The 23,030-nt window shown below is 40.4% G+C and overlaps 1 protein-coding gene and 1 long non-coding RNA gene across 2 annotated transcripts in view; both read right to left on the reverse strand.

Annotated features, from left to right (window-relative positions):
* The window catches only part of MTAP (methylthioadenosine phosphorylase), a 32,833-nt gene extending 26,353 nt beyond the window's left edge, over positions 1-6,480 (reverse strand). The window contains exons 1-2 of the mRNA XM_059873734.1: positions 6,406-6,480; positions 711-797 (exon numbers count right to left, since the gene is read on the reverse strand). Of these exons, the coding sequence (XP_059729717.1) occupies positions 711-797; positions 6,406-6,444 (126 nt within the window). The 5' untranslated portion in view covers positions 6,445-6,480. The remainder of the gene's footprint in view (positions 1-710; positions 798-6,405) is intronic.
* A 10,056-nt stretch (positions 6,481-16,536) lies between these two features.
* LOC132341753 (uncharacterized) overlaps positions 16,537-23,030 on the reverse strand; it is a 32,230-nt gene continuing 25,736 nt past the window's right edge. The window contains exon 3 of the long non-coding RNA XR_009490298.1: positions 16,537-16,640. This is a non-coding gene — a long non-coding RNA (uncharacterized LOC132341753). The remainder of the gene's footprint in view (positions 16,641-23,030) is intronic.

A 23,030-nucleotide genomic window follows, 5' to 3' on the forward strand; every position in this document is an offset into this window, starting at 1 on the left:
ATGATCCAATTCTTCTATGAGCTTCACGTGACAACCAGAACCTCCCTTGACTTCCTGCCTATAAAACTCCCTCATCCTCTGTCTTGCCTGTTTGTGCTATAAACGCTTTGTGCCAGGAATTGTCCTTCAAAACATACCCAATGCTGTGTATAGAGTAACAGCCCCAGCCACCACTCCCTTCTGCTGAGGAAAAGGGCCAAAGCAAAGTAAAGGAGAATTGTTCAGGTGTACCAGTCTCACACAGTTTCAGAGCTTAATTTTTAAATAATTTTCAAATTATGTGGCTATAAGCATGAGCTTACATTGGCATGTAAAACATAAATCATTAGTTACTGGGAAAATAGTGCCTCATATATCTCAAAGGAGAGTTTTCTGCAATTCAGAAAGGTTCCTGGACCAATCTGATGGATAATACAGGTCATGTACCAGTACAAAATCGAAAGAGAGGGTTTATCCCTCGATTGCAAATTCAGCAGTGAGTTTCTAGATTCATTCAATCTACAAATGAGAAGAGGTATAGTCTTCTTTGCACATCATCTTTGCACTAATACTTTGTGTTTACAAACTAAGAATCCCACAATACATAGCAACTAAAAACAGTTGTGCACCTCCTTTATACATTCATTTACCAGTCTGAAAATTCTTACAGCATACAAACATCTTGAGAATTGGCAAAAACTTTCATTAATAAATGAAAAGGTTATACAGACCTTGCCATAAGGAGTGTCAACATATTTTTCTGTTCTTCCCTCTAAGATATCCGGATCATCCAGGCCAGTTCCACCGATAATTCCAATCTTACACAGAAAGTACATATTAGTCTTGCAATTCACATTTAACAGCGTGCTTGAAAAACTAACCAAGAAGCTACAAAATGTATCTTCTTCTCAAGATGAGGACAGATAACAGATTAACAAAGCATAATGCCCACCACACTTTCCCAGAACACAAATTTCAAATACCTGATTTTAAACAACTGTATTTAGCTTGCCAATTTCTTACCCCACGGTTCTCCTCTTTAAGATACTAAATTTAAAAAAGCCATGAAAAAAATGCACAAAGATGCGCCATTAAACATTTATTTCCAATATATAAGTTAAGACTATTTGGGAATGCCTGTAATGAGTGAGAAATGCATGTAGAAAGCCCATTAAAACAAAGAGTTTTTGTTTATACAGACAAAAAGTCTTACATATAACCACCATACTGAATATCAGGCTGTCACGGTTTTAAGCCCAGCTGGAAGTTAAGCCCCACACAGCCACTTGCTCAAACCCCCCTTCTTTTCCTTCCACTTTTCCTTCCACTTTCCCCCTTCCACTCTGGTGGAACAGGGAGTGGAATCAAAGTAAAACTTGTAGGCTAATATGAGAAAAGCTTAATAACTGAAAATAAAGTAAAACATTATAATAAGGGTAAATGATAGTAATAATAATAAAAAAGGAAAAACTAGCAATGCACAATACAATTGCTCTGCACTCATTGACTAATGTTAGACCCCACTCCCAAATCCAGAATGGCCACACTATGGGTAACTCCCTCAGTTTATATAGTGGGCATGACGTTCCATGGCATGGAATATCCCTTCAATCAGTTTAGGTCACCTGTCCCAGTTATGCTCCCTCCCAGTTTTGTTTGCATACCCACCCCTCCACTCCCTCCCTGGCACAGCATGATACAGGGAAAAAAGAAGTCCTTGATTTAAGATTAACATGACTCAGCAAAACCCAAAACATCAGTGTGTTATCAACACCAATCTCATTCTGAACCCAAAACACAACATTGGAGCAGCTACTGAGGGGAAATTAACTTTACTACAGCCATAACCAGGACACAGGCATTTCTATTTGGTATTGTACCTCCAACAGAAAGAAAAATTTGTGGGGAAAAAAAAATATAGTTTTTTGTGCTGACTCGAGCACAAAAAATCTAAGAGTTTTCCCAAGTAAAATCTATGCTGTGTTTTGATTTGCCTGTGATTGCATATTTCAGCTGAGAAAAATGCATCTGATTTTTCTTGTTTCTAGTTCATCATTGAAAAGTAACTTGTTTTTTGTCTCTCTAGGGATAATTAGATTTTCAATCAAGTGAAGATTTTTCTGGAGTTCAGAACACTTGTAACTCTTTGGATGGAATTGTTATTGTCAAGCTTTTCACAACTGAAAGCTTAGTAATGGTACTTAAAAATTATGTCACCATTTATCACACATAGAGAAAATGAGTGCCTCTTTCTTGTTGCAAAGTTCGTATCACTTTCAAGCTGAATACATATCATGACTGATTTGCTCCAAAATCTGAACCTTTGTGACTTATTTATCACCATAAAGGCTGAAAACTTCACGAGTAAAACCTCCAGACTCCGACATACAACACCCTCGTTCCACAACACTCAGAGAGCTGCCTCTCACTCCAGCTTTTTCTTACTTTCACATTCATAGAGACCCCATCTGTTCAGCCACTCTATTAGATGGCTCATTAAGCACTTCTTTTCAACAATGAGAGGCTCTGTGGACTTGGTTACAAATAAACACCTCTTTAACAAAGCTTTCCACAGCCACCGATGCAAACACTGATACATTAGATGGTTTCACCCGGCCTCCTACTTCCTTCTGCTACCCCCCTGTGGAGCACGAGAAGAAATGCAAAGGAAAACAGTAGTGCTAACCCACATACTCCGACCCGGAATACACACACGAGCTTTAGGGACAAGCTAGACCACTGTTTGCAGTAATATTGATGTGTCTGTTCCCGTGTTACTCGTGCTGCTTAGCTATCACAAAGGTTCTGACTTGGATTGCTCATGAAAATCCTGAAAACTACGTACACTTTATGATGAATAACAAATTGCCTTAAGAATTGTGAAAGGAACAACCACAAAACTCAAAATCAAGAGAAGACAATCTTTAACATTGTTCGTGCATATATTCAGTAAAAACTGATGATTGCTACATTGCCAGAGGGCAGGACCAAAATGGTGCCTTTTTTATTTTTTCAATCTAGGGAAAAACAAAAAAGGTTCCTTCAGTCACTTTACTGGTTTTAGCTGGATATAACACTAGTGGCCTATGACTTAGGATACAAAAGGGAACTGAACTTTTACATTTAGCAAAGTGAAAGTTGTTGGGACTGAGGAAAAAAGCACAATGCTGGAGACAGCAGCTACAGATGCAGGACATAAAAGTTACTTTGGCACTTTGGAACCGCAGTGTTTTAAGGTTATTATAAACACACAGATCCATCACAGTAACAGACTGTTCCTGTACAGAAAGCAACACGCCTGGCCTGTGGCAGCATACACCTGGTGTGGTTGCTCTCAAATTTGCTCTCAGGCTCCATAACCCAGGGGCTGCAGCAGCATCAATACATACTTTGGCTGCACTGTTCAGTTACTGCACAGGATTTTACACCAATAGCCACGCTGTCAGAAAGAGCTTGCAAAATATTCACAGCTCCCAGGGTGCAGAACCCAAAGCACAGAAGACCTAGACTATGTTGAGTTTGTTCTGCTTTCTTACCCACTGCAAACCTACCACAGTGCCAGTCTGGACAGCCCTCAGGCCACCTGAGGCAACCCTGGCTAGAGAAATGCTGGGCTCACTTATAATTCACTGGAGAGCTACTTCAGTGGAAGGAAATTTAGGCAGCAGAGATTTCTGAACTAGCTACTTCTCCAACCATGTAAGGTCAATTTGGAGCTGGCAGCTCTAATCCTAAAATTAATTTTACCTGACAATTATTTTTCCTCCATGTTATGAGTAAAAAGAGTTACCCCTTTTTTTTAAGAAAAGGGTTGCAGAGTTTAAAGTTCAGCTGGGAACTGATCTCTGGCCAAAAGTTCTTTTGTTGGTTAATGTTGTAATCACCTGTTGAGTATCGTTGTTAATCCTCTATTGTTGAGAATTCTTTTTTTCAGTACCACCCTTGCCTGCTGCCAAGAGGATGACAACCCCCCCAGAGGTGGGAAGGGAGGAGACATGCAAATTTATCTCAAAACCCAGGCTGCAACGGGAGGGGACCGCCACCAAATCCTGGAAAATATCCTAAAAGAGATGAGCCAAAGCAGAATTGAGAGGTCAGGGTGATGTTTGGACAGCAGGGGCGAGGTCCGAAGCCGGCAGAGACGCTGAAAACCTTGGTCGCCCCCAGCCCCGGCTGAAAGTCAGTCGGGTCCAGGACTCCTGGACCGGCAAGCCCAAGTGAACCTGGGGTATTCCCCCACTGCCCTCGCGAGGACGAGACTCCCGGCTCTGCCCCTAGGGGACAGAGCTGCACTTTCCTCCTCCTCCGAGTCACTGCTGGGAGGGGCTGCAGGGAACCGCGGACCTGTCCACCCCCCTATCCTAAGCTGATCACTTTTAATAAAGGCATTACAAGGAGAAAGATCTCCTGCCCTGTTAATTTCACTCCAGGTTATACGATCTCCAGAAATACTATTTGTATCTAGGAACTAGACAGAAAAATCTGATTCTATACTAAATTCTGTTTTCCAAACCTCCGAGTGAATTATCAAAACGAATATAAATACTTTAGGCTCAGTGGGAGAGATACCTTACATCCTGGCTCCAGTCAGGACAGGATTAATCTTTGCAGTAGTCTGGGAGGGCCATGTCTAGGACCTGGAGGTTATTCTACATGACTTCTTATCATTTTCCAAAAACCGGGGAAGGGGCTCGGGGTCAGGGTAGCATGACAATTGGGTATTTTTGGGCTGTGCACAGTGCACAGTGGTGAGCAGTTGCATATTAGCTGCTCACCTCTCTCAATTATACACTTGTTGTTAGTGTTTTTCTTATCTCGTTGTTTCCAGTAAATTGCTCTTATCTCAACCCATGATCTGCACCTTTTGTGCCTCCAACTCTCCTCTCATTCTGCAGCCGGGGATGGGGAGATGTGTGGTTTGGAGTGGCTTCAGTGGGAACACTAAACTGGAGAGCGTCATGTCTAAACCACAACATCCCGGTCAGGGGCACTAACTTCTATTCCCAGCTAAAAGCCCAGGAGCTGAACACATGGGAAAGCAGAGAGGATGTGACCAAGGAAGAACAGTTTCACCTTTTCTCAAAAGCCAGAGAACTGACCTCACACCTAGGAATGACTTCAAGAATGAAAAGATGTAAGACTGTATTCTCCATTTGAGACTTTACATCCTACAAAGGAACAGAAAGGATGTAACTCGTAAAACTTAACAGAGCCTGTATTGAAGGTTATCTGGAATTAAATCTCAAGTAAAATGGCATTACAGTACAGTGAATCTCAAACAGTGGGATGAAGAGCAACAGAAGTGAAACCTAACAAAAAGTTATCACAACAGTAACTAGAAAAATCAAACCCATTTCTCATCAAAGTCCAAGTAACAATCACACTGAAGTGCATGCCTTTCTTCATATGGTGCTTGGTGAACTTCTCCAAGGTTTAAGTGAAAGGCATAGAGGTATCTGTGTAGTAACAGCCTACACTTGTTCATCTGTGGGTCTTAAACACTAGGACATATCATGATCACCTATGGGTCTTTTCGACAATCACACAAAAATCCTTCTGTATTCCTCTCTTCTCTTTTGGGGATACTGAGAAAGGGATGAGGATGGTATTACAAATAGTTTTGCTTAAAAGGAGACAAACATCGAGCTGCATATAAGTTACACTTAAGAGAATAAATCTGTACACTGAAGACAGGTTAAAGGACTGGAATTTTTCACTTCATGGCAGAAAAATATTGCACAGTTTGTGAAAACTCATATTTCAGCCTGAGTAGTGGCCTGCTTGCCCCTGGTGCCATCACCGCTCTAAGCAGCTCTTCAAACACACAAGAAATGAGTCTTAAGAGTTTTACACTCTTACTTCTGCCAAAGCTTAGAGTTCCGTGCACGTTTAAAAACAGAGCCCAGAGCTACAGACCGCCACGATCCCTCCCAGTGACAAATACAACACACCGCACACGGGTCAGATAACCGGAAAAGGAGAATTCTCCGAATTAAAAAAAAAAAAAAAAAAAAAAAAAAAAAAAAAAAAAAAAAAAAAAAATTCCTCTCTTCCGGGCCGGCCGCGGGCGCCCCTGCACGGGCCCCGGCGAGGGGGCTCTCGGGCGGGCGGGCGCCGCCCGCCACAGCGGCACCGCCGCGCTCCCGGGCCCGCTCCCTACAGGCGGCGCAGCCGGAGGGTGGGAAGGCGGCAGGAAGCTGGGAAAGACGCAGCGGGCAGGAGGGAGGGAAGGAGGAAGCAAGCAAGCAAGCAAGCAAAGAAGGCAGCGCCTGTCGGCACGCGCTCAGCAGCGCCGGGAGGGCAGCGGCACGGCCCCCGCCATCTGGCTCCCGCAGCCGCCCCGAGACGGCGGCGGGGAGGGTTTGCCGGCCACGATGGACGCCACTCCCTCCCGCTTGAGGCGTCGCTGGGCGGAAGCACGCTTACCTTCACAGGCACGGAGGCGGCAGCGGCGGCGGCAGCCATGCTGGAGGGAGGGCGGGGCGGTGCCGCGGGCGCCGCGCTCAGCCCGCCGCGGAAGGGCGCTCCCGCCGCCAGGGGGCAGCACCCGCCCGCGCGGCGGCTCGCGGGGGGCGCGGCGGGCTCGGGAGTGCCGGGCCGTGAGGGGAGCGGGAGCCCCGCCGTGCCTAACGCCGCCAGCCCGTCTTCTTTGCTCCTCAATCCTTCCCACCTGCACGCTCCAAGGCGACGCCGCCAGCCCGTCTTCTTTGCTCCTCAATCCTTCCCACCTGCACGCTCCAAGGCGACTCTGGGAGCCTCCGCTGCGTGGAGCCGGAGTGGTGCTGCGGGGGGTGTGGTGGAAATAGTTTGTCGACTTTAAGGTGCAACTGTGTGCTCAGATTGCCAAGCTCGGTCTCTCTGAAAACGTAGTTAGCAGAGGGTCTGTATTTCAGTCGGACCAACTTTCCATGTTCCTGGAAACACGGCGGTTTGTTTGACTTCGCCCCCCCCCAATTAAAATTATTGAATTTGCTAAGAGAGGTGGAGCTAAACAGAGCCACAAAATCCCTGAAGTAAAAAAATCCAGTATCACGAAGCGAAAAAGTGCTAATTAGCCGTGGAGTGCCAGAACGGCAAAATGACGCCTAAATTCTAGCTCTAACCTACATGAAAATAACTAATTTAGAATATTTTTAATTAAGTAAAAGAGGTTTGTTTTAAATAAAAAAATCGAATCAATTTAGAGTTTTAATGTACTCCGAATTAAGGGTTGTCTTTTCAATATCCAAAAAGATGTCTGAGAACAAACTGGAGCATATTTTGCAAAAAAGAAAAATAGTTATTTTTGAAGAACAGACAGAAAATTTACACATGTTTAGCTCTCCAAGCTAAAAAGAGCTTCAAGTGATAGAAAAAAGGAAACACTCTTATTTTGTATTAATAATTAAGATTTTCCTGTCTGTGGTATTTTTCTTGTTGCTACCAGTCCATACATTTAGGAGGAACATTTGTTTTACCATACCATAATCCTACATTTTGAGACGCATCAGTAATTTTTATGTATTTATGCATTTTATTTCTATAGGTATTACAAATTTTTATATATATATTTTTATTAAATGTATACCTTTCAAAAATAGCCACCGTCTTGTTAATTGGAAGTACGGGCTTGTAAAAGTGTTTAAGATTTTCTTTGAAGCAACTTTGTTGACCGGAGACGCCTTGGCCCCCCAGGCATGCTATTCTCACACGCCACTTAACCTGCCTGTTAAAAAACTGTCACACATCTGCTAGTAAACAAACGCAGGCTCATGTTCGTCACTGGACATATGTCCTACCTTTTAACTGCTAAGATCTTGGGGTAGTTCCTTGTATACTGAAAGAAATGGATACTCCCAATAACTTAAGGCAGAGGGAGCTAGTGCTGAACTCACGCTTCGGCTGGAATGCGCCCTCTGTGCAGCTTTAAACACTTTTAAGCACTTTTTTTGTATAAAAAACTTTTTTTTTTTTTTTTTTTAAACACAGTCTCCGGTGTGTGCTAGCGATCTTCGTACACTGCTGGGATGTTTGTTACAAAGGCTGAAACTTTCTTACTGCAGGTCAAAATGTATACCAGCATACTGGTAACAAATTTACTTTGGAAAATTGTGTCGTAAAGAGAGAAAGAAGGACATGAGTGATGCTACATCTTAACTTCTTAAATTGAAGTTGCAGTTTTTCAGGTGAATTTGTAGCTAACTTCTTTTATGGCTTCAGTGTGTAGCCATAATGCCACAATATCACTGAAATTTACCATGTCTTTCTTGTTCTGTTGAAGGCATATATTCTGCTTTTAGTGTACAGAATCTTTTAATGAATAATTCTTGGCAATTCTTTCTGTTTAATCCTACAATTCTCCTCTGCTGAATTGCTTATAAAAAGCTTGTTACAGGATTACAAGAGAGGTTGCAATTTCAGTTTACAATTCCATTTATGGCATTACAGAAAAGAGCACCTAAAAATAAAGTGATAGCTTTGTATTTTCCCTGAGATTGCATTTTGTACTTCATATTCTAAATGATGAACTGTAAATCCATTTATCTGAATAAAAAGGAACAGTTAAATGATGTTTCATTTTTTCAAAAATAAAATAAATGCACAATTACTTGGAATCTCTCTGCTTTGGTTTTGCAGTATTTCTGTTGGCTTTATCTCATGGACAGTGTTTCTTTAGCTGAAGTTAAAACAATGTGTAAAAATAATTTACACATTACACCATACAAAAAATACTAAAGAACCTTTAGATGAAAATAGGTAGTTAATATATCAGATTAATGCCTTTCAAACTTATATGTAAAGTAATTTTTCTATGTCTCAAGAAAATTTTTGTGGAAGTCTACATGTAGTCAATACCTGAAAACTCTGAAAGTCCTTAAAAGTCTGGGAAGACCTGACAATATAAGTCCCCCACAACTATTCTAACAGTTTTGGTCATAGGGCTGACAGAGCTTGGAAACCTTGATCACATGAACAGAAACATGACTGTTAGTGTAAGAAACACCTTAATTACAAAAAAATAGTACATTACTTAGGTAAATATAGAAAGCAGTTTGTTAATAAGAAAATAGTTCTTCACCATACAAATCAAAGCTGAAAAAATGTCTGTTGTGGGCAATTAGGATGTAGTGACCCTTGAGTTTTAATCCCTCTTCAGACATCAAATACTTTCATCCATATAAGTAATTTAAACCCTGTCCCTCCTGAAGTCAGAATTGTGATAGTTATCAACCTCAGCTGTGTTAAGGGGTGTTCAGATTAGCTAGAATGTATCCGTGAGAATGCTTTGAAGATTAAAAGCTCTGTATCAAGGTAAAAGGTCTAACTTTTTTTATTACAACAAGTTTCTGTAAAGAAATAACAGTGCTGTGTACACATAGCTGAGCTTTGAATTGCTTTTGCTAATGTTACTTCAAAGAAACAGTATTTGCATGGAAGAAGGGAAAATAAAGCCTCAGTCAAGTCCAGTTTACCTTCTCCATTCATTCTTGTAGATCTCTCTGTCAAGAGTTCCCATTATGCTGTACTGCTTGTAGACTTTGTTGTTTCTGTCCTAAAAGTTCACAGAAAGTTTTAAATAGTGATGGAATATTGCACACCTTAAAAGAAGAGTATTCTGTGTCAGACAAAATTTGACCCAAAAGGGAAGCCCACATTTGCCGTTTGCTCTTACTATGAAACTGGCTTTCTCTTTCACATTCCATGTTGCTTTCATCTTTGCTCCTGTATACTGGAAACAATTTTCTGGCCCCTGTCCCCAAAATACTGATTTATGATTTCAACTGACTTCAAAGAAAAAATAATTTCTGTGTTTGGTGTTAGGAAAAATAACTTTTAAAGCATAAATAAGCTTAAGGACTAGTGTATGTAAGCATCTGAGTCAGGTTCAGGAATATTTGAAAACTTAAGATTCCAACTCTTTATTGTGACCCACTCCCTAAACTGCTTGCTATTGTTTCTACAGATGTCATGTGGAGCAGAGGGGTTTGTGAACCCTCAAAAGCATGCCAGCAAAAGGCTAACTGAGGAAGTTCAATAGACCTTTAGCAGGAGCTGAAAACATGTCTTTACACTGACTCTGCTATGGGACTGTAACACTTTACATCCATCCATTCATTTGTAAAATGAGCAGGTGGGTTTTCCCTAATTTGAAACAAGTGGAAGTGTCTTGAAGGGACCATTTTAGCAAAACAAACACCAGAAAATTCCTTCTCTAGCATGATTTTTTTCACAAGGAGGAACCATGAAGAAGATGACCTCTTCATCTTCAAAGAGAGAGATGTGCTTCTTGTGCTCTAAATAACCCTAATTCAATGAAGATTTCACAGTCCACAGACAGAGCAACTCTGGCATTTACAAAAGAGAATTTTTCATCTTACAGATAATTTACTTATGTAATAATTCTGAAAGCGTCCATGCAAAGAAACACGCAGTGTGAGCCCAGGTATGTCAAATCCACAAGATAAGATAGTGGAGTTCAGAAACTTGACTTTTGACATTACTGACATAAGCTAGTTCAAAAAATAAAATCCAAGCTGCAATTATATGGACATACTTTTCTTCCTGATTATAAGGACTCAAAATCCCCATTATCTTCAGTGATGCTACAGAGAAAAGGGAACTTCAGATCGTGTAGGAAATGGTTACAGAATACGAGCATTTTTTAAATTAATAGCTGCATTGGTCTGTTAGTGTTAAGATGTGAGTGATTCTCTCTAATTTTGTCCACATGCCAGTTAATTAGTTTTTGTTCATGAAATGTGTGAGTGCATCCATGTCACCTGTGCATAGAAGTGCTTATAAAACTAATGTAGGTAGCTACAGTAAAAGCTGCCTTCCCATGTGGCTTAGCTGGAACTTGCTCCTCTACCACATGCTTCTACTTTCAGTGTTTTTTTTAACATACATATCAGCTTAGCTCTCACCACATGGGTATTAAAAGGAGAAGAGTGAAAAAGAGTGGCCTAAGAATTTCATTGGTTAATGCTGAGGTATGGTTATTCAAATCCCAGCTAGATTTTGCTTTCCCATAACCCTCTTTGACTGCATCTTGACTTCAGGTGCCTTCCTTGGCTCTGCTCAGGCATCACTTCTGAATGGTCTTGATGACTAAAATTTAGGTCCTGGCCCAGGAGGCACAGTGACTCAGAGGCTGCTTCCCTGCTTCTTCCTGGCTGTGGGCATGTGAGTACTCACTGCTGACCTAATGAATCCTTCTGTTATTGCATGCCCATCCCACACAGCTGTGCTCTGGATGGGACCAGATCTTCACCTTTTTGATGCCTCTGCCTGCTTCCATTTAGTGGGCTTGCAGTACCATTTCCCTGTGGTTAGATCCCTGGTCCAGCAGGTCCTTTGTGGGGGTGAATAGGTTCTGAGCATTTAATGCTTTGTTCTGAGGCTTGCCAGTGCTTCTAGCCAACATGTAGTGGTTCTGTGCCAAATAAAACCCACAAGACTCATACATGTGTGTCCATTGTAGGTACAGATTATGTCCTTCAGCAGCATGATTTACATCTACCAGCAGAATAGCTCCTTCTTATTGTGTGGGTGGCTTCTTTGCTAATGTAGCCTGTGTAGCAATGCTAGCTAAACCATGGTGTAAGCCACCTTCTAGCTCATCATTAAGGATAAATAGCAATTAAATATTAGTTCTATGAATGTAAAATGAAAAAAGAGGCTTTTTAAATGTCTACTTTATATTGCCATCTTCAAAGGAAGCTTGAGATGAGAAAGTGTCAACTTAAAATACAATTTAATTCACTAACTATTGTAAAATATTTGGAGGGAAGCTAAAAAGGTATTTAAAATTTTATACCTAGTATTTTAGTTGATCTATGTTGATCTAGTGTCATAAGAGGAATAACATAAATCCCCTGATCAGAGAACATATGCTTTCTAGCTGAGTAAAGGGGTAATGCTTTGAATAATGAGTTGGTGTCTCCTGGTATCTATTGTATATGGCATTCATCTTATTGTATAGAAATATACAATATTTTAAAAACTCATATCCTAACAACACCCAAATGAGGTGGTAAAACTACTTATGAATGATAGGCTAAAGGGTTGATAAAAAAAAAATAGGTCAGTGTGTCAAAATACTGAAGATCTCAGCTGGTGCTCATGTCTCTGAATAGGTGATCAGTTAATGGAGAGAGCTGCATGCCTTGTAGTGAGATCAAAGTACCCCAGGTGTCAAGAGAGACATCAGGAGTAACTTTCATGCTGTCCCTCTTATAGTGTGAGTTTTGCAATCCTGAGCAGGAGAGCTGTGGTATCACACCAAGTAGTTCTGGCATGGCCTGCACATCTGTGAAGACAAGGGAAAGAATTTACCAAGATTGCTTTTCAGGAGAATTCTCTGATTCTCAATCAATCACCGAGGTGCATCCTGAGACGTCACTGCCCAGGCATGAGTCTCATTCAGTTTCAGGGCTCAAGGAAAAAACTCTTTGACTGTAACAAGAAATCTCTATGCTAAGGAAGCTTCCCTGTCAAACCACCCAGGAACCACTCTGGCAGTCACATTTGCACCACCTGAGCTGGGACTCTTTTGCAGCTACATACCCCCACTCACAGTCAGACCAGGACTCCTCACCGGCTCAACCCCAAGTTTCCTATAACAGAGTCTCACATGTCAAAATCTTTAAAATAGTTTAATCTTGGTGTGATAACTAAATAACAAGGTAACAGCCTGAACTGGAGCCTCTGAGGAGGGGCCCTGACCAAAGGAACCCCTGGGCTTTTGTACCTTCATAGTCTAAGCACGCCAAAGTCTCCTTTTTCATCCAGAGCCCTCGGCTCCTGCTGTGTCTCAGTGTCCCATCACCTGGCCAGGCCACAGGTCCCTGTGCCCTCTGACATGCAAAGGGTGGGCAGTCCACGGCCTCTTGCCTCGTGCTTAGGCCCAGGCTCATGTCCTGGAAGAGCTCAGTCTGCAGCCTGCACTGCAGCTTGCACACTGAGCTGTCTGCACTGAGTATATTTAATATCCAGTCAGATGCTCATGTGACAGTAGTTTTCAGCAGATAAAATTTTGTCTATGAAGAAAATCCACCTAATTTTCACTATTTGACTTTGAGCAAGTTTTAAGAGACAGATATAAGGTAAAAGTCAGGGTTTTGGCATCAACATTTTCTGTTTCTGTTTTAGCTGCTAAACAAATTGAACATGATTAACAAGAGTATTGATGTGCATGATGTTTCTCTTCTGAAAGTATGCTGTGCTGTAGCCCCTAGTGTACGTTTGAAAGGGAAAATCTTCACTGTAGATGAGCAGAAGTGTTAAGACAGTGATTTGTAACTGCACAGAATGTGTTGAGATGATCTCTGCTTCAAAGAGCTTGCTGTTTATGGCGATACAAATGGGCAGGGAGGAGAGACAGAAGGAATTGAAGATACTTGAGCAATGAAAATGTGGAAACAAAATCCCATGTCTCATCTCTCCCAATCCCATAATTCTTCCACTGAGCCAGACTAAGTTACAGACTCTGAGCTTCCTTAAGCAATGACAAGTAGTAGTCATCCAAATCCTAGTTTTGAACTAATTTTAAATTTAGGATTCACCCTGATGCTGCTGTGCACTCATTACACTCCTCTCCCCCCCACCCCAACCAGCTCAACCATCCGCACTCCTCCCTTCGTAAGAGAATTTTGCCAAACCTTCCCTAACTGTCCCTGGGACAATGTATAAGACAAATTTAAATTTCAATTACTTCAGAGAATTGCCAAACAACTCTGGAAAGCAGAAGGGAAGCAGCAGAAGACTGGTTATCTCTAGAGCTGATCTGCTTGAATGAAACAGGAGCCTAAAAACCCCCATGATGAATTGTTTAACAGGTTAACAGGTTTCTGAGCCCTGTGGAATTACCACCATGCTTCTAAAAATGTCTTTTTACCTATTTTCTCGTTTAATACGAGTAGATTTATTTAAGAAGATCAATTTGCTTTTCTAAGCACTCAATTGAAATCTTTAGGTATAGAAAGGGGCAGAGTTATGCTGTGGTGATTGATGTGTCTTGTTCCTGTAATGAATGACCATTTGAGTTTAACAAGCTTTAGCAAACTGAATAGCTGTTACCTGTGTACAACTCAGCAGCTGTAAAGAAGATTTGTGCGTTAAGTCCTGTCATGAGGAAAAAGCAGAGTTCTAGAAGGAAACAATGCAGAAACATGTTGCAGACCTCTTTAGGTATGTTCACAGGAGGCCTGTGATTAGAATTTGTGCAAAATTAAATTTGTGGTGGGTTGACCCTGGCTGGATGCTAGGTGCCTACCAAGGCAATTTGTTACTTCCTTCCTTGGGAGGACTGGAGGATGAGAGAAAGTAAGATGGAAAAAACACGTGGGTCAAGAATAAGGCAGTTTAATAAAGTAAAAATAATGGCTGCATGTGGAAACAGAGGAAAACAATAGATTTATTCTCTACTTCCTATCAGCGGGTAATGTCCAGCCACCTCTTGGAAAGTAAAGCTTCTGTATGTGCAATTGCTCTGGAAGATAAACATCATAACAACAAATCTTCTCCCCCCACCCCGCACTTTCTCCTCCTTTCCCTTAGCTTGTATTACTGTATTGCTGACCAGACATATTATGATATGAAATATTCTTTCAGCTAGTTTGGGTCAGCTGTCCTGTCTCTGTCCCCTCCCAAGATCTTACTCATCCCAGCCTAATGGTGAAAAGAGAGGCTGGTGCTATGCCAGCACTGCTCAGCAGCAGCCAAGGCGCTCTGTTTTCAGCACCTTTCCAGCTAATAATACAAAACATGGCACTGTGAGGACTGCTGTGGCAAAATTAACTCCATCTCAGCCAGACCAAGTAGAGAGCTTTACAGTCTAAGGGACCACAGTTGAAAAGCATTTGTCCCAGACCTGAAATAGGATATGCCATATTTTATCAATTGAGGTAGGAGCTAAAATTCCCAAAAAATATTGTTGGGGAATATATTACGGAGCTAGGGTACTTCAGCTGCTAAATGAAGACATATTTACAGAAATAATTTTCAAGATCTTATTTAGAAAGCACCTAAAGTCACTGCTTGTATTGAGGCTCTCAGGAAACCATTTTCAACAAGAATGTAGGAAAACTTCTTATGCTACAACAGGTTGAAGGATTCCATGACTCATTTGAATTGCAAAAAGGAAGGATGACTGGTAGAATTAAGAAAGGTTGGCAGAATAACAAAGTAAATGTAAATTGATGTATGAGCAGGACATGGTGTGTGGGTGTACATACTGAGGGTCTGAATGTGCTGCTTACTATTGTGAAAAAGGCACAAGTTCAAATGGCAAAGTGGAAGATTTCAAAAGCTCTTGGCAAAGAGCTCCTGACTCAGTGGGAACAGAATAACTTAAAACCCAGCAGTAAGTGCTCCTTTATCTTTAGTATTATTAATAGCTGAGTCAGACTTTTGAGTGACGTTAGCCTAATAATTATAGCTTGTTATATAAGACAAAAGGTATTGGCTACGGAAGGGAAGAAAACCAACAAATTAGAATACACAGCAAATATGATGAGCTACTTTGAGCTAATTGTCTAATTACTTTTTTCAGCTGATCTTCTTGTTAGGGGAAACTTCTGCTATCTCTCTAAGCCAGTAAGAAATTGAAAAAGAAGCAAAGTGTTCTTGCTATGAATTCATGCTCTGCATCGCATGTGCTCTGATGTCCTGGACCATAAGTAAGATGACAAGACATATGGAAACAAAGCACATGCTCACTTCATGTGAAAGGATCTTTGCATTTTGTGCAGAAAGAGGAAAGAGTCTTGTGATCTTTACAGACAAATGTAGCTATGCAATAATTTTTTGTCTCTACATTTCTCTACAAAGTAGAGCAAGAAGGCTTATGGCAATAGGAAACTATTGCTCCACGTATTTATTTTAGGGGATTTTCCTGGAGACAACTGGACATATTGGACAATTATGCCTCTTTGTTTCTACACCCATCTTTCTCACCTCCTCCTATTGACTTTTTACATTACTGTTCAATGCTATTCCAATCCAAATGGACAGAAGTCTCAAAGAAAACATGTGAAAAAGTGGCTGAGTAGAATAGGGAGAGACAGTTAATAAACAATTCTTTCCAACATCTTCTTTCAAAGGAGAAGGCTAAAGCACTGTCATTTTATCGTTAAAGAAAAAAAAAAATGTACTGAAAACCAGTCTTCAGGTTTCTTTTCATTAGTTATATTCTGGCCAAAGAAGCAACTGGTACCCTTTCTGAACAGTGATAATATTTTTCATCTCTGCGGGATGTAATGACTGGACAACATAAAATAAAATGCTAAGTCTGGAAAAAAATTTCTTATTGATTTAACCCACAAGATAAAAGGAGGAAAAATGTATCCTTGGGCAGTAGGAGTACAAATTTACCACACTACTTTTTTATCTTCTGTTAGCACATATCATTACTTTTTGTACTTTTTCCCTTCACTTTCATTGTAAAGCTCAGATCATATATTCCTGTCTTACAAAATCGTATCATCATTAGGATTGAAAAAGACCTTTGATATCATCAAGTCCAACCATCAACATAGCATCGTCATGGTATGATGACCATCAAACACTGCCACCATTAAGCCATTCTTCCCATTTTCCTTTATTTTAGTCTTCTGTTTCGCTCATCTCATTTTGTCTTTCCAGCTTGCCTCGTGAATTCTTCCACATGTATTTTGGGTTTTCTGGAAAAACAACAATAACAACAACAAGAAAGTAAATTCCAAAGAAAACTGGAAAACACCCAGATTTCCTGATAATAATTTGATGCACAATGCCTTACTCTGTTTCCAGTACTGTGGCAAATACATTTGTGCAACAAGATTTTTCCAAGAAATTATGCACTGGAATAAATTTTAATTTGTAGAGCTTCTGTGACTTCATGATTCTGTGTTAACATTGTGCAGGTATTTGATCATACTGACTCCAAATACACTACTTGCTGCCTGACAAATTTTCCGCAAATTTATCTGGCAATCATTTCATAATTGCAGAGCAACTTTTCTGAAAAAGTTCTTCAGCAACTAGGCTGAAGAAATGTATTTGATATTTAAATATTCTGTCCATCTCTCCAATTAGCTGTCAGCTGCATGCCAACACCATAATAATGCAAAACAGAATGAGTAGTTGCTGTTTGGTTGATTAATTAGTATTTCCTGATAAAAGATTGTAAAATGTAAGACATTACTATTATTCATAAATGTGTGTAATTTCACTTTGTGCATGAGGAGAAAAACAATTTTTAAGGAAAACTTTTTTTAAAGTAAACTGTTCCATAAAAGGAAATTGAATTAGATATTTTGATTTTGGTCAGTTCATCACCCAAGGCTTCTCCCACTGCTCAGGAAGAGGAGTTGTTCCCCTGCTGCACAACGGGGACTCTCCCATAGGAGACAGTTTTCCATCAACTTCTCCAACGTGGTTCCATCTCAGGAGCAACAACTCCCTGTGAACTGCTGTAATGTGAGTCCATCTCATGGGCACCAGTCCCCCTCAAACTGCTGCAGCGTGGGTCACTCTTCCACAGGGTGCAGTCCTTCAAGGACAGGCTGCTCCAGCCTGGGGGCAGGGCCCCTCTCTCCACAGGTCTCCCACAGGATCACAGCCTCCTCCAGACATTCACTTGTTCCAGCATGGGCCCCTCCGTGGGCTGTGGGTGGATCTCTGCATCCCCCATGGATCCCCATGGGCTGCAGGGGCACAGCTGCATCACCATGGGCTGCACCACAGGCTGCAGAGGAATCTCATCTCCAGTGCCTGGAGCAGCTCCTGCCCCTCCTTTACCACTGACCTTGGTGTCTGCAGAGTTGTTCTTCTCACATGTTCCCTCTCTGATCTTCTCTAGTCAAAATTACAACTCTGCAATCCCTTTTGGTTTTGAATTCTTCTTAAATATATTATCACAGAAGTGTTATCATCATTTCTAATTAGACTAGCAGCATGTCCATCTTTGGAGTCACCAGGGATTTTCCAGGCACATGGAAGAAGCTTCCAGCAGTTTCTCATAGAAGACATCTCTGTAGCCCCTCTGCTACCAAAAACCAGACTGTGCAAACCTAATAAATTTACTTAATACATTCACCTCATAATTGCCAGTTGATACTCTGATTACTTTTGTATACAAATCTGGAATGACATTTCTGGGCAGAAAATATTTCATTTCATTGATGGAGCTTGAGAACTGTGAAGGAAGAATATAATCATAATTGAATGGTAAGACTACTACAAGCAAAATGTTAAATTAATATAAGCTACCTCCATATTAATGCATAAAGCTCAAGAAAATGTGGAGGATCTGGAACTCTTCCTACATGACTCAGATATATGGTTGTTACAAGATTTGTTAGCAAGACTTCAATGATTAAATGTTGAAATTCTTGGTGGAGACCTATTCACAAACTGGTAAAAGAAGATTAGTAATGGTATAATGCTGATTTTAGCCAGTTTGTTGACAGCTTAGTTATTGAGGTTATTGAGTCTTGTAAATGATAAAGTACTGGATATAATTTTTAAAAAATAAAACCCAAACAAATAAATTCAGATTTAAGAGCCAGTGCATTGAAGGGTCTAGAGTACAAGGGTTATGAGGAACAGCTAAGTGAGCTGAAGTTGTTTAGCCTGGAGAAAAAGAGGCTCAGGGGACAGCTTATCTCTCTCTACAACAACATGAAAGGAGGTTGTAGGGAGATGAGTGCTGGTCTATTCTCACAAGTAACAAATGACAGGATGAGAGGAAATGGCCCCAGGTTTTACCTGGGGATGTTTAGGTTAAATATTAGGAAAAATCTCTCTGCTTACGGGTGGTCAGGCACTTGAACAGGCTAGAGCAGGGAAAGTGGTTGAGTCACCATCCCTTGAGGTATTTGAAAGACGTGTAGGCCCGCCACCACTGCTAATAGAGGTTTGGATAGTTCCCAGAAGCTCTACTTCCTCGGTCACCAATGTAAGGCAAAAAAAAATGACTAATGCTGTGTGACAGCTCATTCTAGTAAGGCTGGCATAAATTCAATCACCAAACTAGCAGTAAATGTACGCAAATGATTAACGATCTGCTAATGTCTTCTCTGAAAATTGTGCACATACATACCTTAATGAATGTACTCAATAATATGCAAATGCCAGTGTTCCCAAGAAGAAATTATCATTGTAGGGAGATATTTCTACAAAAGTGTAATTTAAACACAGTAAAGCCACAATACTCTGTAACTGAAAATTGGAAAAAAAAAAGTTCAAAATCCTCATACTGAAAAAATGACTCCTTCCATCATATGTACCTTATTAAGCCAACAAGTGTTTGAAGCATATGTGTGGTTTAAAATCTAATCAAGAATACAGGGGTAGGGGATAGGCCTTTCCACTCTGCTGTATGTTAACATACCTTACCATTTTAACTAAATTTATGTTTAATTTGATGATTTTTTGGACCAAAATTTTTTAGAGTCAGGGAATTTTTTTTTTTCCCCAGGGAAAAAAGAGTTTTTTGCGATGTGGGATAAGAGACAACATTACTTAAAAGACAGCTAGGCAATAGCAGGAGTCAATCATGCAAGCTGTAGTACCCTCTGGGAATGTGACTCAAAGGTGATGGGAGCCATGGAACAGCTAAGTTACAGGTTCTGCCTGGACTAAACATTAGATTTCTGCAGAAACGGAAAAGAAAAAAAAAGGTTTGGGGAAAATTTTCTGTTCTTTATTTTACAGTTTTGTTAAAAATACTAGCAAGAAAAACTCCAAATGTCTTTATAAACACACACCTGGAAAAAGATACCATGTATTATATTAAGTGCAATATATTGTACAATACAATATATGATACAATATATTGTAGTAAGTACAATATATTGTATGGTACAACATAATGCATAATGCATAATGCACAATTAGATTGTATTATATAATGCAATGTGTTAGATATAAGATATGGCATATGTTTTACTAGGCAGTAGATATTCAACTGCTCTTCTAGAAATTGTATTTAGCTTCACAGAGGGATCATTACTAATTACAGCTTGGAATGTAACTCATTCCCAGAGCCTTGGAAGAACAAGAAAATCAATATGTGAATGCTGAAAGGTCATATAAAGGGAAACTGTTGTTTAAGTATTGTCTCCTGGTAAGATCATCTGGAGGATATTTTCCATTCAAATAAGGGTGAGGTTTTTTGTTAGAAAATATCGAAAAGTTCATACAAAGCACAACCTAAAAGTAGGTGAAATCAGCCTTAAAGTGTTCTTGGCCTCACTGGGTTCTGGTTGGGTGAGAGGAAAACCATTTTTGAACTCAGTCAGCTGTGTCCTGTAGGAGTGACAGGGATAGAGGTCCTGCATCCTGAGTCCACCTTCTCAGAACCTTCAACAATAACCATCTCCTGTCCTAGCAAAACCAACCTGATGAGTTATACACTCTGTTGTAGCTGTCTTGCCCTGCTCAGCCCCAGCTCTGCAACCACTTAAATAGGATAAGATTTCTTATCAATACTTAGTAAAAAAAAAACAACTTGGCCCACTTTAAATGGTCCATGCTGTGTCACATAGCTCAAAAGGTGACATACTTTGTAAATTGCAAAGGATATCAGGAAGAATCAAAAAAAGAAAAAATCTTTCTATAAATATGGAAGAGAAAACACAATGTCTATAGGGGTCTAACAGGGGAGAGCACCACTGACACACTATAAAATCTTAATGTAACTTCATGTTAACGTAAGAAACAGATTTAGAATTGCCTGTGATGAAAGACTAGTATACTAATGTATCATTGTCCCAGCCTAACCATAAAGCCTTAACATTGATACAGAAATTGGCCAGATAAAAACTTTCTAGCACATGTTTGAGTATTAAAAAGCAGCATTCTTTATTGCAGTGTGCTGGTCACTCAGAGTATCCTTCCTCTAACTGAGTGCCCTGAGCATTGCAAATGCTCAGTAATGAGAGTAAATGCTCAAAACTGAGAGTTTTATCATACACACTGATGACATAACTCTTAGGCTACCCCTGATTACTTGATGGACATGTATTTCTTTATTTTACGTAGTCACACCCTCTTTTTGGAAGTCCTTATATGGTTCTTTGGGGTTTGTCTTCCATGTCCAGCGTCATTTTTAGGTGCCTGTTCCTCAGCTCTAATTTTGAGTAAGTGCAATATCATTGCTTTGCATACCTTCTGCTTTGTCAACCTTGCAAAGCTAAGCTGGCATCCTGTTGTGTTTTGCATGACTTCTGTTTGCATAAGTTACATGCTTTGTTTCTCCAAAGCTGTGCTATTTTGTTCTGTCCTCGTCAGAGTAAAATTTTTTCTGTTCTACTGTTCTTATCACTGTATTTGTAAGACAACAATTAAACTGTTGATATTGCCATGAAAAGATTTGTTCTCTTGCTCATTTAACATGATTTGTAGAACTTAGGACAGAAAGTGCAAAAATGGCATGTTTAGGATGCATAGAGCAATGAAAGCAGAGATCACATCTGACCTCTGAGTGGTTTCAGGGAATGGTCTCCCCTGGGGAAGAGTTGCAAGATGAAGACATAGTAATAGGAAGATGTTATGATTTGTCACTTTTGGATCAGCTCAGCAAGTGACTCAGTAATGATGAATCTGTCCAGAAAATGGAGTGAATGAAGGCCAGAGAGCCATAGGTCATGTTGTCTAAGCAGCTAAATGGCAAAATCAAGGATGACAAGGGTGGGGTCAGCAGAATAGGGCCAGCATTGTTACCACCAGGTCGTAAGCATCAGCTGCTATGGTGGCTGTGCCTTTTAGCAGATTACCCTGGCCATATGCAACATCCTGAGGCCTTAAGCCATCAACAGGGATGCTCAGGAACAAAAGCAGACTTTTTAGCACTAAGAAAAGTCCAGGAATTTGGGTGCAGCAATCATAACCATAGTGGGGTACTGCTAACTCTTCCATGAGTGCATGCTGCAAAGGCTGTTGTAGACACCCACTGCCATCATCAAAGTAATCTCTTAGTTATCTTAGAATTGAACAGGGCTACACCATAACTGTAAACACTGTTGTCATGCTTGCATTATAGTCATATATTGCAGTTGCACAAACTGTCACACTGCACCTGCTATTAAACATCATCATACAGACCTGGCATATTAATAGCTCCTTTTTCCTTTTCTGGGCAATACCTCTTCATGCTCATGCCTCCCCATCTCCAGAGCTTATCTTGCTACCTCTGCATGAGTTCTCTAAAAATTTCTGCCTGTTCTCCCTCCACCCATCCCCAGAGGCACCTGTAATTATACCTCTAATACCGTGTTAGCACACACAGTGACATTCAACATGCTAGAATGGGCAAACAGTTTGTAGCAAGGTCCACCTCTCTAAAATGCTCCAGGTGGCCTAAAAATAGAGATGTAAATTAATAGAATTAAATATTTTTTTTAAATTATGAAGCAAAAGGAGTAATAGAAGATGTGCTGTGATTACTAGTGATGGTTCTACTGTTCTGTCTTGTGGCATGCTAAATTTAGCAACTAATTATAAGTAACTAAAGAAACCTGTTCTGATGGAGGAATTGCAATTAGTGGCATGAACACAATATTCAAATGCTTCTTCTCTGGACTAGTGTGTTATTTTCTCTAGCCCATAAAGAAGGACTTGATGCACAAAGACAATAAAAATTTGCAATAACATGGAAAATTTTCTCCTTGTCAAGTAGAAGTTTCAACAGCCATTTAATTAAATGACTCTTGGCCCAACTATTTTCTGGCATAGCAGTCTGGGGGCAAATACATTGGTCGTGTAGCACAGCTCACTGAGTAGCAAACTGAGATTTTTAAGCAAATATACAGTTCTTAGTCTAGGAACAAAGTGGTCTTCACTGAGTTCCTGCTGTCTGAGAGAGACAATAAAACCCAAGGACATGTGGATGAAATTTCTATTCCAGTACTGACACAGATCAGATGGCAGGGATGAGGAAAGGTAACCACAGACTGTTTCATGAGGTAAGGCCAATGTTTGAGTTGTTCCCCAGCCAAATCTCTGACCCTTGTCATGAAATCTTGGCTTCATCATGATAATGGAGCAATAAGGTGCTGAAAATATGAGAAACTCCACATTCTCTGCCT

The sequence above is a fragment of the Haemorhous mexicanus genome, chromosome Z (assembly GCF_027477595.1).
Source record: "Haemorhous mexicanus isolate bHaeMex1 chromosome Z, bHaeMex1.pri, whole genome shotgun sequence".
NCBI classification, from domain to species: domain Eukaryota; kingdom Metazoa; phylum Chordata; class Aves; order Passeriformes; family Fringillidae; genus Haemorhous; species Haemorhous mexicanus.